At 44.3% G+C, this 17,638-nt stretch overlaps 1 protein-coding gene across 1 annotated transcript in view; it reads right to left on the bottom strand.

The window, feature by feature from the left end:
• Positions 1–17,638, bottom strand: part of BSND (barttin CLCNK type accessory subunit beta) — a 156,899-nt gene that overhangs the window by 105,340 nt on the left and 33,921 nt on the right. The window contains exon 3 of the mRNA XM_086952688.1: positions 12,098–12,361. Coding sequence (XP_086808814.1) covers positions 12,098–12,361 — 264 coding nt within the window. The remainder of the gene's footprint in view (positions 1–12,097; positions 12,362–17,638) is intronic.

The raw sequence follows: 17,638 nt of genomic DNA, 5'->3' as shown, positions 1-17,638 counted from the left end.
TTGTAAGAATGTCAAAAGTAATAAACGTGACCTGTTTTTAATTTTTTTTTATTTGTTTTATTGCATTTTTACAAAAAACAAACAAGCAGAGAGTACACAAGAAATGGACAGATAGTGCAGTCTTGACACATATTGTTGCAGTATAGGTTACTCTCATGTCATAAATCAAAATCACAACAACATAGGAGAATTTTACAATAATAGTACAATAAGAATCACAGTGCATCTGTTGAATCGCATCAGTCTTAATATATCAATGGATCAGTGAGGTTCATTCCAATGTATGTAACAATCATATATCAAGTTTCTGGTCATCTGCCGGGGCAGTCCCACTGGGACAATACATCCTGACATACCCTACACAGTTCCCCCTGATGTTTCATCTACAGGATGGAGCTGCAGGTAATCCTTGCGTGGTTACCAAATGTCACATGGGCGCGAGACCATAGGTAGTAGTGTTACAATAATGTGACCTGTGTTTCAGAGTCAGCTTGGGCACATCACCTAATCACCACCTTCTCAATAACAGCTGAGAGGGAGATCGTGGTGCAGGAAACTCCAACTACCCTCTCGTTAAGTACCAAAATACAATAACAGAGTCAAGATCAACTATTCCAGCCGACCTAACATTACCTATAGAACTAACAGGCTCACAAAAACAGAACAACCGAGCATACACAACAGTTCCGACGCCCAAAGCATTAGGAAGGGCAACACAGCAATAGATCAATCATCCATACAATACTCCGAAGAATACATTTCCAAGGTCATAGCCAAGGGTAAACTAGATGTGGCACCAGGCTCAAACGGCATACCTCAAGCAATTTGTATGCAAGGCCCTAACTTCTGGGCGGCTCTGTTTTCCCACCTGTTCCACGAGGTGGGCACTACAAACAGCCTTCCAGACAGCTGGAGAGGTTCAATAATCAGTCCAGTATTTAAGGGTGGGGAACAAACCGATCCAGCTAATTATCGACTGATTGCCTCAATAGATGCTGAAGCAAAAAATTACACCTCATTGATCCTGGCAGATTTAGTAAGCTGGTCTGAGAGTATCAAGAACATCCCCATCAACCGGTCCGACTTCCGCAGTGGCACTGGTACCATTATGAACGTCCTCGCTCTAGGCCTAATGGCAGACAAAAGCTCACAACAGCAAAATAATCTGTATCTATGCTTTATCGATTTTAAAGCTGCATTCAACCGAGTCAACAGAGGAATCTATGGCACAAGATGCACAAGTTGAAGCAGTGGGGCCTTCTGGAAGCAATACTGAGACCAATAATGTAACGGTACACCAACACGTGGATGCAAGTTATAATAGCAGTTGGAAAGAGGCTTAAAAAACCTACACAAGTAAGGTCTTAAAGCAAGGCTGCGTCCTAGTGCTACACTTGTTCAACTTATTCATGGCCAAACTATAACCAAGGCTAGACGGGACCAACTTGAATCCCCTATGTTTGGGCACACTGCCTATTACACACCTACCCTATGCTGATGACATAGTGCTCCTAAGTCACACAAGAATTGGCCTGCAAAGAGCGATCAAGAAATTAGGAAACTTTGTGAAGACTAACTTGTTAGAAATAAACGTCACAAAAACAAAAGCCACAAAAGTCCACACATAATCATTATTCAAAATCAGCAACACAAAACTGGAAGTGGTTAGTAGTTACAAATACCTAGGGATACATTTGGACAATAGATTAACCTTTTGAAAGCACACTGAGGCTATGCAAAAAACGGGAAATGGCCTAACATTTGCTTTATGCTCAGTATCAAAGAGTCTAAAAGGCTCATTGTTCAAGCCAGTTTTAGCGATTAATAAAGCAAAACTTTTACCAACTTTAGCCTATGAATGTTAAGTTCAGCATGGGAAAAACGCAGCCATCCTGGACAGCCTCCAAACTAGGGTATACAAAACTGTATTTTCTCTACCACGTAACTCCTCACCGACACAACCTGGTATAAAGTCTGGAGCAACCGAGAAAATGAGATTAATAACGCGCTCAGGAATGCATTACAAGGCAATCTTCAGTCCGCCTACAGCGAAGATCTACAATCATCTTGAAAGCCTACTAACATGGTAGACCTTCTTTTCAACAAATACTAAAGAAGGCGGCAAAGCAGCATTCATTTATGGAGGACAAATCCAGGCTAAGCAAGCCATGGATGGTTCTGCCATCGTATACAAAACCGCAGCCAGCACCATATTTGGGTATGTCTTTTCTCCTTATTTAAAGACTACAGGGTAGATTTACAAGCCCCTTGCGACTATTATTGCGCTGCTGTTGCGTCACTTTTGTGAAGCAGCAGCGGTGAAAACAATACATTAGGTTGCAACACATTTACAACGTGACACATCTAGGGAGATGTGTCACGTTGTAAAGCCCTGCGCCACATTCTACCTGCGTCGGGTATAATGTATGATAAGATTTCACTGCGCCACTTCTATGACGCCACTGCATCAAAACCTTATGCCTGCTTGAAGGAGTGATGCAGCACAATAGAAATAGGCATTACTGAGCATTGCTGGAGTTGCGTCGTGCTTGCGACACGACTGCAGCAATACGTTACCTTTACACCAACATATGCGTGACGTATCTGTCAGTCCTTGCGCCACGGTGCGCTGCATTGTAAATGCGACGCATCCATGTTTGCACAAGTTTTGTTTGCGTGTCGCAAGTAAACGGACGCATCTCTGCTATAATGCAGAGATGCATCAGTTTCTTGTAAATCTTCCCCTACGCTGTTAGCAATACGATTTGGAATGCTGCCGTCTAACGCAGACCAGCCAAGCTCGAGATATCAGGGCCCAAAGTCATGTAGCCTTTGTGGATCACCCACACAGGATTTCATTCATTTAATATGTACCTGCCCAGCCCTAAGTCTACACCGTCGCAAACTGCTGAAGAAATTATTCAACGCAAGACGCATTCGTTCGGGTAGAACTGCAATATTAAAATGTAAAGACCCGAATGAACCTCAGCTTAACTGTCATTTCATAAAAATTGTAATCAACTACGACAAAGTATTATAACACGGCTAGTGGCCATGCACAACGGCACTTAAGAGACTATTGCCTGTGTCTCCTTTTCATCATCCTATGCATTGTATAACTTACCTACTCTGTATACCCTGTGTATTTATGACCCACAGATTGACTGTCATTTGGTAAAATCTTTATTTTTAGATACGAGGAAGCATCAAAACATGGTTATGGGCGAAGCACAATGGCACTTTAGAGACTACATCTCACGCCCTTTTATCCGTTATCCTATGCATTGCTCACCTACTTTGATTCTATACAAGCTAACTGAATGTTTATGGTACTGCGGCAACTTGAACATTTTAATACGAATATTTTAATGTACATTTTAATGGTATTATGTATTTAGATTTATTGGTAAATTGTGATGGTTTTAATTAACTAAACAATAAAAATATATTCTGATTCCGATATTTTTTGAAGTCTTGCACAAATACTTTAAACATTGCCTCTAAATTAAGCCCTGACTTCTGTGTGCCAAGCCGGTTGAGCACAGGTTAATTTGGGGTTTGCTTGTGCCTCAGCTTAACAAGGATTGTGGTTGTTTCTTGACAAGGGCTCCACTCGAGTCAACAAAAACTTAATCTCTAATAAGTGTTTTTAATTTAGTTTTTTGTTATAGTTTTATGTAGCAAGTACCAGGTCTAAGAAAGTGTAAGAGCACTAAACAGGGGATAAGTTGAGATACAATGCACACTCTGTTTAGAAAACAGGCGTTATTTAGAGTCGAATACAGATAACTACACACAATAACAGGGAGACAAGTTTCACTTTAATATATATATTCACTGGAGATCACTTTCACTGAATGTAGGATCAAGAGACTATTTTTACTATTCTAAGATAAGATCACAGTTGCCATTTTGCAGATTGTGATCAATGGAACCAAGACCAGTACCAGGCGTGGAAGTGGGCAGTAGAATTATGTATTATGTGCTGCAGAGCGAGACTTGGGCTTGTAGAAGTGTGTGGAAGAGGTAAGGTGGGATGAGATGGGAAAGACATAGGGCCATATCAGAGATCTCTTCAGGGGCCGCCATAGCAAAGGTAATATGCACCTTAATTCAAGAGCTGAAAATGAGACCCTTAGCCAAGGTTTGGCAGTACATGTATGATTTGGGTGAAGTTTGCTCCTCCTGAGTTTGGTGTCACTGCATCCGCAGCACCATTTGTAGCTATGCCCCTGGATATAGGAGGAGGTGAGGGGAGGGAGCTGAAATCTGAGTAGGAGAATTAGGCTGTGTATTCATTAGCAGGTAGAACAAGTATGGCAAAGCCAATAGGACTCTCCTATGCGGTAGTGTCATGTTGTAGGCACTTGCACACACATGCATACAAATTAGGCAGGTATCTTTTTCTTTTTATTTACGGATCTTAGTTGGATTAGTAAATAAAACAAGCATTAGAAATGCAATAGGTCTCGCAGCATTAGAGTTAGTGTTTTTAGAATTGTTAATGGTTTTTTTTGTAAATCTTTAGCATGAGGTTGAGGGTGAGTGAGGGTGAGTGAGGGTGAGGGTGAGTGAGGGTGAGTGAGGGTGAGTGAGGGTGAGGGTGAGTGAGGGTGAGTGAGGATGGGTGAGTGTGAGTGAGGGTGGGTGAGTGTGAGTGGGGGTGAGTGGGGGTGAGTGTGGGTGAGTGTGGGTGAGTGTGGGTGAGGGTGAGGGATTGAGGGTGAGGGGTTGAGGGTGAGTGAGGGTGAGGGGTTGAGGGTGAGTGAGGGTGAGGGGTTGAGGGTGAGTGAGGGTGAGGGGTTGAGGGTGAATGAGGGTGAGGGAGGGTGAGGGGTTGAGGGTGAGGGGTTGAGGGTGAGTGGGGGTGAGTGAGGGTGAGGGGTTGAGGGTGAGTGAGGGTGAAGGTGAGTGAGGGTGAAGGTGAGTGAGGGTGAAGATGAGTGAGGGTGGGTGAGGGTGAGTGAGGGTGAGTGTGGGTGAGTGTGGGTGAGTGTGGGTGAGTGAGGGTGAGGGGTTGAGGGTGAGGGGTTGAGGGTGGGTGAGGGATTGAGGGTGAGGGGTTGAGGGTGGGTGAGGGGTTGAGGGTGAGTGAGGGTGAGTGAGGGTGAGGGGTTGAGGGTGAGGGGTTGAGGGTGAGTGGGGGTGGGTGAGGGGTTGAGGGTGAGTGAGGGTGAGGTGTTGAGGGTGAGTGAGGGTGAGGTGTTGAGGGTGGGTGAGGGTGAGTGAGGGGTTGAGGGTGAGTGAGGGGTTGAGGGTGAGTGAGGGTGAGGGTGAGTGAGGGTGAGGGTGAGTGTGGGTGAGGGTGAGTGAGTGCCATTACCCTATATAGAAAAAATAACAAAATTAGCCTTAGTCTTTGTTGTGAAGCGCTCTTATGTCCATGGGAAAGGTTTGCACTATTTAAAACTGCCCAACATTAAATGTGGATTCTACCAGTCACCCACCTCTTGTCTCAACCTCCAAAATTTGAGGACAAAGCAATAACATTTGATACAAGAAAGAATTAAACCAGGTAGCAGCTAAATTACACAGTGAGAAAAAAGAATGTGGAATTAATATAGCCTTTATTGCTGGAGTAAACTGTGTGATCTTAGGCAAATACCTTATTTCACTGAGGGCCCTTCATATGAGAGTACCTTTAAATAAGTGAGCTGTTCAAAAACCTCTTTTGTGTTTAATAGCTTATAACTTTGCTCCACCTATAATACGAATCTAGGCAACATTTAAGGTATACGTGACAACTGGTTTGCCTCTTCGTTACTTGTACGCAACGTCACCTGACGGGGCACAGGAAGGCTTCTCAGTCCATAGTTAAAAACTCACTTTTAATAAATAATTTTCAAATAAACTAGTGTACCTAAGGTGAAACGCTTACATGCGTTAAAGACATACAGTTCAGCCCTGCCACCCCCCCCCCCCTCCCCTCCCCATCTCCAATATTTCAGAAGCCCCGTTTCAGCTCAAGGCTAATGAATATCTGTGAGACACGGAGCCTCTGAGGCTCCTAATCACATTTTGGAGCGAGGGGGGCAACACCAGTTCGTGTCAGGCCACTGGTCAGACAATGTTTGTGGGAGAAACAACTGAAAACACTGTAGGAGCCACAGTGTAGGATAATCGATTGGAGCAAAGATTGAGAAGGAAGGCTGAGCTATGCAGTCCTGCGGGGAGGGAAGAGTTTAAACTGCAGAAGGCGCGGCCAGGACGAACTTCAACCGTAGACCGATGACCCGAGACTTTGAAAACGAGCCTCGTCACGGGCCAACTTGTGTCGCCGGAGAGACGAGACAGGAATGCAAATTCGGCAGACAAATGCAAACCAGTACACCCCTGAGAAGGGCGGGATAAATATTTGATGCTGTCCAAATGGGAAGTCACGGATGCAGAGGACTAATCCTGAAACAGAAAGCAGGCCCTTCAAGGGAAGTCTGGCCGCTTTTCATGCATGCGGCGCGATGCTCCTTTCCTCTGCAGAGCGCGAGCTGCGGCCGTTATTACAACACAACTCACATGCCGAGCACGAGCAAGCGCTTGGATACTGTGTGTGCAAACACCGCACTGTGGAGAGCGGGAGAGACATCTTTTTTTAAATAATACAACTTTAGAAGCTAAAAAAACATTTTAACCAAGTCAAAACAGCTCACTTGTAAACAACCAGATTGCTCAACAAGCCTTTCACCGTAACACGGCGGGCAGGGGAGGGGGCGGAGAGGGGAGAGGTGCGACACGGCAGGCAGGCAGGGGAGGAGAGTAGGAGGAGGAGGGGGGAGGAGAGTAGGGGAGGCACGGCCTAGCGGCAGGCAGGCAGGCTGGGGAGGAGAGGAGGAGGGGGGAGGAGAGTAGTGGAGCAAAGATTGAGAAGGAAGGCTGAGCTATGCAGTCCTGCGGGGAGGGAAGAGTTTAAACTGCAGAAGGCGCGGCCAGGACGAACTTCAACCGTAGACCGATGACCCGAGACTTTGAAAACGAGCCTCGTCACGGGCCAACTTGTGTCGCCGGAGAGACGAGACAGGAATGCAAATTCGGCAGACAAATGCAAACCAGTACACCCCTGAGAAGGGCGGGATAAATATTTGATGCTGTCCAAATGGGAAGTCACGGATGCAGAGGACTAATCCTGAAACAGAAAGCAGGCCCTTCAAGGGAAGTCTGGCCGCTTTTCATGCATGCGGCGCGAGGCTCCTTTCCTCTGCAGAGCGCGAGCTGCGGCCGTTATTACAACACAACTCACATGCCGAGCACGAGCAAGCGCTTGGATACTGTGTGTGCAAACACCGCACTGTGGAGAGCGGGAGAGACATCTTTTTTTAAATAATACAACTTTAGAAGCTAAAAAAACATTTTAACCAAGTCAAAACAGCTCACTTGTAAACAACCAGATTGCTCAACAAGCCTTTCACCGTAACACGGCGGGCAGGGGAGGGGGCGGAGAGGGGAGAGGTGCGACACGGCAGGCAGGCAGGGGAGGAGAGTAGGAGGAGGAGGGGGGAGGAGAGTAGGGGAGGCACGGCCTAGCGGCAGGCAGGCAGGCAGGGGAGGAGAGGAGGAGGGGGGAGGAGAGTAGGGGAGGCACGGCCTAGCGGCCGTGCAATCAAGTAGTGAGGGGGCGGAGTTGTGGGAAGGCTGAGAGAGAGAGTAGGCGGCTGGGGGCATGTGCACGCGCATTTAAGCTCAATGCGCATGCGCATTGAGCTTAAATTTATCGTGCACTGCAAGGAATCGCCACGATTCCTTGCAGTGTGGATAAAGAGTGGATAACTCGCAATAGTCTCGCTTGCTCGATGCGCATGCGCATCGACAGGCGAGACCTAAAAATGGTCGTGCAATAGCGTTTTTTTTAAACTGGTTGAGGCAAGCAAGAAGGAGACCAAGGATAAAAGTAGCATGGAGAGCACGCTGAGTGGAAGCAACACAGAGGGCTTTGTGATAAGTATATAACATGGGCGAGAGAGAGAAACATGGAGCATTTGAGATCAAAGCACAGGGGCAAGAAAGAGCGCAGCGTGGAACGTGGAGAGACCCACGGGCGAGAAAGCAATGAGGGCGAGAAGTCCACAAGGACAAGCACAACACGGAATGGGTGGGGGAGAAGCATTTGGGTGAGACCAACATGGAGCGCAGAGGAGAGAAGAAGAAAAATACACGAGGGAAAACACATGCCCTTCCATGGAGTATTTAACAAAATGAAAGAAGGGGTGTCTGAAAACTGAGCAGTGGAAACACACAAGTAATGAGGTCATGCTCAGGGAGAGGGACAAACAGAAGAAGAGGAAGGAAAGCCCACACAACCTGTTTTTGAAGCAGGAATAACTGCATATGTACGTTGCTTTATTAAAAGCATTCCACATAATGCAATAAGCCCTATGTTTTCTTATTTCCACTGCACAGCAATAAAAGTGTACAAGATCATCAAATATAAAATGTATGCAAACGTGAATCTGCCCAGTGATCACTCGCCCCATGGTTTACCGCAACATCCTATCATAGAGTTCCTTCTCAACGTCCACATATTGATTTCCATAGAGTAGGCCGAAAGGTCGATAGATAGCTACAGACGATGTGTAAATGTTTCTTAGTTTTTGATGTGATTTAGATTTACTAGATGCATAGTTTCAAGTGAGAACAAATTACTTGAGAGTAGACAATGTATAAGTAGACCACAACTTTCCATGAAAACAACATTCAAGTAATGAGTTGAAAATGGTCGTTAAAGAAAGACTACAGGAATTGAGAATCATTTTGAGTGAAAGAGAGGTAATGGTGGCTAGGGTAGAGAGGTGGTGAGGGTGATGATGGTGCTGGTTTGGGTTGTGGTGGACATGGTTAGTGTAGTGGTCGTGAGCATGGTGAGGTTGGTGGTGGTCTTGAAGGTGGTGGTGGTTAGGATGGTGGTGGTTAGAGTGGTGGTGGGGATGGTGGTGGTTATGGTGGAGGCTACGTTGGCATGTAGGGTGGTGGTAGTGGTTAGGAAGGTGGTTAGGGTGTTGGTTAGGTCAGTAGTGGTTAGGGTTTGCTGGTGATTGTGGTAGTTAGTGTGAAAGTAGGGTAGTTGTATATTGATGTTTGTAGGGAGGAGATGGTGGGGTGGTGGTAGGGTGGTTGCAGTAGTGTGTGGTAGTGGTGGTAGGGCAGTGTGGTGGTGGTGGTAGAGTGGTGTGGTGAAAAGGTTAGGGTGGTGTGGAGGTAGGGTGTTGGAATGGTGGTGCTGGTAGGGTGTTGGTGGTAGAGTATTGATGGCAGTGTGTTGTTGGCAGGGGTTGTGGTAAGATGGTGGTGGTACGGTGATATTGTGAGAGTTGTGGTAAGGTGGTTGTGGTAGGGTGGTGGTTGTATGGTGGTGTTAGAGTTGTGGGTGGCCTAATCAATGCCAGAAGACGTGAATTAATTACTGCTGGATGTTTCAGGCAGCACAAATTCGTTTTTAAATGTTATAGTTCCAATATAGATATCAAAAGTGTACCTTCAAAATTAAAATAGATTTTTGCTAATTATTTAAAGTAATTTCAAAGAGCATTATTAGTATCTTCCTAAATATGATTTAGAGCTGACTTGGGGTGCACCCCTTCTGGGACACAATTGTGGGCACCCTGAACATTACATTAGGTTGTTCTATCACCCCCTCCCCAGACACCTTCTTGCTGGTATTGTTCCCAAGACCACCCAAATGTGAAGTGGGCTATAGATTCATAGATCTGGGCCTGGTGTTAGCCAATGGGTGAATAGTAATGGCCTGAAAATCTACGGTGGGACCAGAAGTGGGAACTTGGACAAAATATGTTACTAAGTGGGGCTGAGCAGAGGATGCTGCTAGGAAGTGTATGCAGACTGTAGGCAGAGGTTTTGCAGGCTTGGGAACACCTAAATGAAGACGTAGATGGAGATCCTGATGGACAGGGAGACTCAACCGAGGGATACGGAGATGACAATCCCGGGGACACTATTGGGAGTGAGACACACATCGATCAAGGGAGAATGTAGAGCTTCCAGCTCAAGTTACGGACCGGGTGCCACTGGATTGTCCCCTCACCCCAGGGCTCCGGCTAATCATACAGGTCTCCCCTGTGGACTATGGAGTGGTCACTGGACCATCCTCCCCTACACCCCCTTCTTATTAGCATTTTTCATTTTCCCTGAACTAATAGAACAGAGCGATCCCTCGATCAGTTTGATTGTTTTAGTTCCCTTACATTTCCTTGCATATCAGATGCTGCAATTCTTTTTGTACTGTCTTTTATTGCCTTGAATCTTGTTTTAAACAACAGCTTAGTTCGAGCCAAAACAATCGACGGGACACTTCGTTGACTGTGTACAAAGCACTATTTAGTAGATCATTGATTGGACGCTACATGACTACTGACAAACTGGAAGGCTCTGATTATTGTCGCCAATATCTAGTACTGTTTTCACCTCGGGGTGATGTTTGTTATAAATGCCAATGAACATATGTTAAAACAAATGATCTTAATTGATTATACTATAAAATGTAACATTTAATTAGAACTAGGCTTCTCTACAAGAAGATTAAACTTTCCCTATACATTGACAACAGCATTTTGTATATGCACTGCAGGGAATATATGACGGTACTACACATACTAATACCACGCATGCTATTACAACGCTGGTATTACTATGCTGGTACCCCTCAGGGCCGGCTATAGGACAGTGCGACTGGTGCAGCCGTACTTGGCGCTGACCTGTGGAGGGAAGCGCTGTGACCTCAGGGGGAAGCTGTGCTTAGCAATATACTATGATAGGAGAGATGAGGGGCACTTTTTCAGGTGGTAGTGAGAATCTGAGGAGGCGGTTATGGGACGTGGAGACACCAAAAGTGATTGTCGCACTGGGCTCCACCAGCGCTAAAGCCGGCTCTCGTACCCCTACAACGACCTACCATCACAACGCTAATGCCTTTACCACACATGCCATTACAACGCAAGGTATGCGTGCTAAAGGCATACACTTGCTAAAAGTGTGTAAGGTAAGTTACACCCACTGACCCTACCATAAACCCATGTACACTACCCCTGCACAACACTCCCCCCAACCCCCAGTCCTCTCCCTACACTAAAATACTACCCTCCACGACCCGACACCCTAGCCTAAACCCTAAAATACTACCCCTGACTGACCCTCTCCCAACCCCCAGTCCTCTCCCTACCTAAAACACTACCCTGCACAACCCCGACCCTACCCTAAACCCTAAAACATTACCCCTGCACGCCCCTCCCCAACCCCCAGTCCTCTCCCTACCCTAAAACACTACCCTGCACGACCCCGACCCTACTCTAAACACTAAAACCCTACCCCTGCACGACCCTCCCCCGACCCCAGTCCTCTCCCTACCAAAAAAACACTACCCTGCAAGACCTCCCCGACCCTACCCTATACCCTAAAACACTACCCTTGCACGAACCTCCCTCTGACCCCCAGTCCTCTCCCTACTCTAAAACACTACCCTGCATGGCCCCCGACCCTACCCTAAACCCTAAAACACAACCCTGCACAGCCCGACCCCTTTTACCCTAAAATAGTAACCCCCACCCAAGACCCAGTCCCCCTTACCTCTGTCTCCTCGTGGTTCCTCTCTCTCCTCCTGGTTCCCCGCCCATCTGAACACTAGACAAATATCTGCCTTAACCACACATGTGCATGGATAAGGCGGATGCGTGGCTCAGGCAAGCTTGGTTAAGCTTGCGGGGAAATGGCACACATGGCGTTGCTCAGCCGGCGTTGTAAATGCTGTTTCCCTTTTCTGAGCCGTGTCCTATTTATTTAAATTTCCCATATTTTTTTATAGTCTTTTCTGTATTGGATTTAAGTTTTTCAAACCTTTTCTGGAGGTGGATTAAGAAGGCACTGTTAATCAAATGCCCCAAACAGCTCCTGTAGGCTCCACAGCCATGATCAGGTTCACCTTCTGACAGAAGTGGACAAATGTAACAATATAGTGTATTTTCAAATTTCAGATAGCATGTTATACCAAAAAAACTAAATATCTTTTGTGTCCTCAAATGACATCTGCAGAAGACTAGCAGGCTTGGCAAGAACATGAGAATGCTTATAATATTTTAAAAATTGCAGAATTACCAACCTGTCTGGCTCCCCTGCTGTGCCTTTCGGTGATAGGTTCTTGATGGTGTCTTCATCGCTCTCTGAGTTCCTGTGGACAACCACCTTCGCCTGAGCTGGTGACTGGGCACATCTGGCCTCCGGCTCTGGGCGTAGAGATGTGGGGGCAGACTGGAGACCTTGGCTCTCTGCTAAGCCCACCACTTTTATCTCAATCTGGTCGTAGGGCGGGAGGCTTGTTTCGTATCCACGAGCTTCTTCGGCATCGGTGTAAGGGGTCTGTGAACTGGAGACCAGACTCTATTAGTTCTTTGCAATAGTGGTACCACACAGTCGTTTCTAATTAGAAAACACTTTTTTAGAAACTAGATAATTGTGCATGGCATCTAGTAATTTCAAAAGGACAACAAATCAAGTCAGGTTGTGTGAATGACGTTCCTTTGTAAATAGCTAATTCTCATCGCAGCTAATGCAGCTAAAGGTACCAAACAAGTGCTTTATAAGGAATAATGTTAGTTTATTTATTATGGGACTCCCTAAGTACGATCCCGTGTTTTTCTTTGGTTGCTACTTGCTTGTTTGAAATGTTAATGTGCTATTGTAGGTATTATAATTTACAATAGAACCAAAAGATAGAAGGTTTTTTACTTGCGCTCAAATGTCAAACCGTATAAGAACAATTATCAAAAGTTGCTACCAGGGATAATAGTGACGTCTATCTAGCGTCATAAGTGGTGTAGTAAACTACACACAAAACATTTTTACACAATATATCCCGAGCAAATCTGAATCGTGTACAAAACAGTAGTTCAATAAAATGACGTGTTCCAAACTCTTGTATCAATTTCTTCTTCTTTAATGTTCTTTTCAAATCACAAATATCTCTTCTGATCACTAGCCAACACGTGTTTCGTCTATTTACAGCAGTCTATGCAATTTGACTTCATCAGGGCTAGAATATGCAATAAAAAACAATAATTATACATTGAAAAAACTGTATATTACATATTTACAACCATTTTTTCTTAAAAAACACTAGCAATGCTATGTGCGTCATCATAATGATGTTATTGTCACTGACAGGAGTTCAATAAAAGTCATTCAAGAAACATTAAAATCTTTTCCAAATGTAAAACCACCAATAAACAAATACAGCATCTTATCAAAAACTGAAAGAAGTGCAGAAGTAATTTCAAAGGCCCTCATTCCAGCCACCAAGTGAAACCAAAGTATAAATCTCAATCATGTCAAATGGTGAAAAGAATACTCCCCTAAGTGTTCCAAAATAAAAGATAGTGAGTAGAGAAAACATAAGACTCCAACCCTAAACCGATCCTAAATGCAGGCATCAATGATTGCATGCATGAAGTAATCTAATTGCTCACCAATTCAATCACTTGCGATATGGTGTTTGTCATTGGCATTTTCGTCGCAGCGATAATATTTATGTATTCTGTATCAAATGAAGCGACAAAAGAGAGTTTTTTTTTAATTCGCTGTCCAAGTTTGTAATGGTTATCGCACGCTTTCCCCCTTAAATAAATACTCACTAAAAACGTCGGAGAATGGTCTCATCATACGAATTAACAGCACCTTCATTTATTCCAATGAACACGACCCGCGTCAGGGCTGGTCCAGATTCCACGTCTAAATGTAAAAATGATAATATCCAACCCATAGGTTAGGCTTTGTTTAATTACTTTTCTCAAGTTTCATTTATCATATATGTTGTCTTTAGGTTATAGTCAGAACGGAGCATTTTATAATGATTGCCAATATTGTAATCTGGTAATGGACCTCCCTTATGACCCTGTCTGTATATATATCTTCCGCCAAAATTGCTCATTTTAATGAAGGACAATCAATCCCTTAATAAATTAAAAGAGATAAAGTATGTGGGGCTTATGGTTATGCAGCAATCTTACCCGTTATGTTCGGAGTATTCAAGTCCACGAAAGGAACACGAGTGCGGCGTCTAGCACCCGCGCCATCTTTAACTTCCAATTTATACTAAAATTCAGACACAAAAGAGGGACCTAGTATTCCACGATCATTTCACCTATCCAAAATGGCGCCCAAAGTTGTTTGTTTACTTTCTTTACTCTGAACGGGGAACTTTATTCGGCACTCGTGAAAACATTTATAATCACGATGCCATTCTTATCGAGGTCTGCATGTCCTTCTGTGAGCACATCATTACTTAAGCTAGTTTCCATCACGTTTTTAATTCCTGACGTAATGATGAATACAAAACTTAAAATAAAAAAGGAAAAATTATAAAGGGGATACAGTAAAAAAAGGAAACATAATTAATACAAAAAATAACCTATATATAGATAGCCACCATTTGTGTAGAGAAAATACAAATAAATTATACAAAGTAACCATTTGAAAGAAGGGAGAGAGAGAATAGGGTTCTTGTAAGATGTATCTTGCTATCAATAGTCCCATAATGATTCAAACAATTTATAATATGAAGCAATACATTGTATAAAAATTGTAATAGAGATGATACATTATACGGACAAAGCATTTGGACTGTACCTGCTCAAGCTCTATAATGAGCATAAAGATACTTAACAAGACAGTAACTAGTATATTTACATCCTATGGCCAACAGAGGAAACACATTTAAATATTATCAACAACCCTATTCTCTCTCTCCCTTCTTTCAAATGGTGACTTTGTATACTTTATTTCGTGGTCGTGGAATACTAGGTCCCTCTTTTGTGTCTGAATTTTAGTATAAATTGGAAGTTAAAGATGGCGCGGGTGCTAGACGCCGCACTCGTGTTCCTTTCGTGCACTTGAATACTCCGAACATAACGGGTAAGATTGCTGCATAACCATAAGCCCCACATACTTTATCTCTTTTAATTTATTAAGGGATTGATTGTCCTTCATTGAAATGAGCAATTTTGGCGGAAGATATATATACAGACAGGGTCATAAGGGAGGTCCATTACCAGATTACAATATTGGCAATCATTATAAAACGCTCCATTCTGACTATAACCTAAAGACAACATATATGATAAATGAAACTTGAGAAAAGTAATTAAACAAAGCCTAACCTAGGGGTTGGATATTATCATTTTTACATTTAGACGTGGAATCTGGACCAGCCCTGACGCGGGTCGTGTTCATTGGAATAAATGAAGGTGCTGTTAATTCGTATGATGAGACCATTCTCCGACGTTTTTAGTGAGTATTTATTTAAGGGGGAAAGCGTGCGATAACCATTACAAACTTGGACAGCGAATTAAAAAAAAACTCTCTTTTGTCGCTTCATTTGATACAGAATACATAAATATTATCGCTGCGACGAAAATGCCAATGACAAACACCATATCGCAAGTGATTGAATTGGTGAGCAATTAGATTACTTCATGCATGCAATCATTGATGCCTGCATTTAGGATCGGTTTAGGGTTGGAGTCTTATGTTTTCTCTACTCACTATCTTTTATTTTGGAACACTTAGGGGAGTATTCTTTTCACCATTTGACATGATTGAGATTTATACTTTGGTTTCACTTGGTGGCTGGAATGAGGGCCTTTGAAATTACTTCTGCACTTCTTTCAGTTTTTGATAAGATGCTGTATTTGTTTATTGGTGGTTTTACACTTGGAAAAGATTTTAATGTTTCTTGAATGACTTTTATTGAACTCCTGTATGTATGTATTTATTGCTTATTGAGCGCATCTGTCACCCAAAGGGTATCCTGGCGCTGAGACCTAACCGTGCATCTATTAAAACAGCTACATTACTCTGGGAAACAGGTAAGTTTTAAGGCTCTTTTTAAAAGTGAGCAGATCAGGGCAGCTCCTTAATGCCAGGGGGAGAGTGTTCCACAGCGTGGCAGCCGCAAAACTAAAAGCACGACCACCCATTCTCGTTCTATTAATTTTAGGGACTTTTGCCAAGAACGCCGAAGATGATCTTAAAGGTCTGGCTGCCTGATACCAGAGGAAGAGAGTCTGAAGAGGTATTGGTCCCAGTCCATGCAGGGCCCTAAAAACAAGGCAGAGAGCCTTAAACGCAATTCTCTGCTGGACTGGGAGCCAGTGCAAATCGGCCAAAGCTGCCGATGAAGAGGCGGACCGTGGTCGAGACAAGGCCAGTTTAGCGGCCATATTCTGTATCCTTTGGAGCTTTAGGACCAGAATCTTCGGGGCACCCAGAAGTAGTGCGTTGCAGTAGTCAATCCTACTGAGAATGGAACTACGCACTACCTCAGCTCTGGAGCCCCGTGGAAGAAGTGGCAAGATTTTCCTTAGAGCACGGAGCAGACCCATACATGTTGCTGCCGTTTTGTTTACGGAGGCATCAAGCTGTAAATTGGGTTCGAATAGAACTCCCAGGTTGCGAGCTGACTCTGCCGCCTCCACCGATCCCGGGATGGACACTGGCCAGAAATCTGCCGGTAGTGTACGGGGAGTTCGGTCCAAGGAGCAGTGGAGTACCTCCGTTTTTGACCCGTTGAATTGCAACGCATTGGCTCGCAGCCATGCTGCTGTGGCTGCCATACAACGGTGAAAGACATCCCTTGAAATAGTCTCTGAACCCTCAAATGAAAAAATCAACTGAGTGTCATCGGCATAGTTGACAACAGATATGCCGAATGACTTTATCAGTGCTATCAAGGGACGGAGATATATATTAAATAGGATCGGGCTAATTGCCGATCCTTGAGGGACTCCCTGTTTCACCCGCCTAGTGGCTGATCGAAAAGGTGGTAATGCCACGGCTTGTTGTCGGTTGTCCAAATAGGACGTGAGCCAGTCTAGGGCCAGGCCGCACACTCCCGCACTCCGAAGACGGCCAAGTAGGACTTCATGGTCCACCGTGTCGAACGCGGCCGACATGTCAAGTAGCACCAAGAATGCAGACTTGCCCTTGTCGACTCGCGCTCGCAGATCATCCAACACGGTGACCAAGGCCGTCTCGGTGCCGTGCGCTGGCCTAAAGCCAAATTGTGCAGCATCCAGACACAGATTTGTTTCTAGGAAGTTGGATAAGGCTCTTGTGACCCATCTTTCAAGGACTTTAATCGCAAATGGTAGTAGCGAAATTGGCCTGTAATTAGCCGAGCAGAGAGGGTCCAAAGAAGCCTTTTTCAACAGAGGTGTTACAATAGCCAACTTCCAGCTGTCTGGAACTGACGCTGTGGTCAATGATTGGCAGCAGATGGAGTGCAGCGGAGGGAAAAGCTCGTCAGTGACAATAACATCATTATGATGACGCACATAGCATTGCTAGTGTTTTTAAAGAAAAAATGGTTGTAAATATGTAATATACAGTTTTTTCAATGTATAATTATTGTTTTTATTGCATATTCTAGCCCTGATGAAGTCTAATTGCATAGACTGCTGTAAATAGACGAAACACGTGTTGGCTAGTGATCAGAGGAGATATTTGTGATTTGAAAAGAACATTAAAGAAGAAGAAATTGATACAAGAGTTTGGAACACGTCATTTTATTGAACTACTGTTTTGTACACGATTCAGATTTGCTCGGGATATATTGTGTAAAAATGCTATTTTAGGTAGTTATGGACAG

This window comes from Lissotriton vulgaris, chromosome 1_1 (genome assembly GCF_964263255.1).
Source record: "Lissotriton vulgaris chromosome 1_1, aLisVul1.2, whole genome shotgun sequence".
In the NCBI taxonomy this organism is placed as follows: domain Eukaryota; kingdom Metazoa; phylum Chordata; class Amphibia; order Caudata; family Salamandridae; genus Lissotriton; species Lissotriton vulgaris.
The sequence above is the reverse complement of the archived record's forward strand: the minus strand, read 5'-3'. Positions and strand labels throughout refer to the sequence as shown.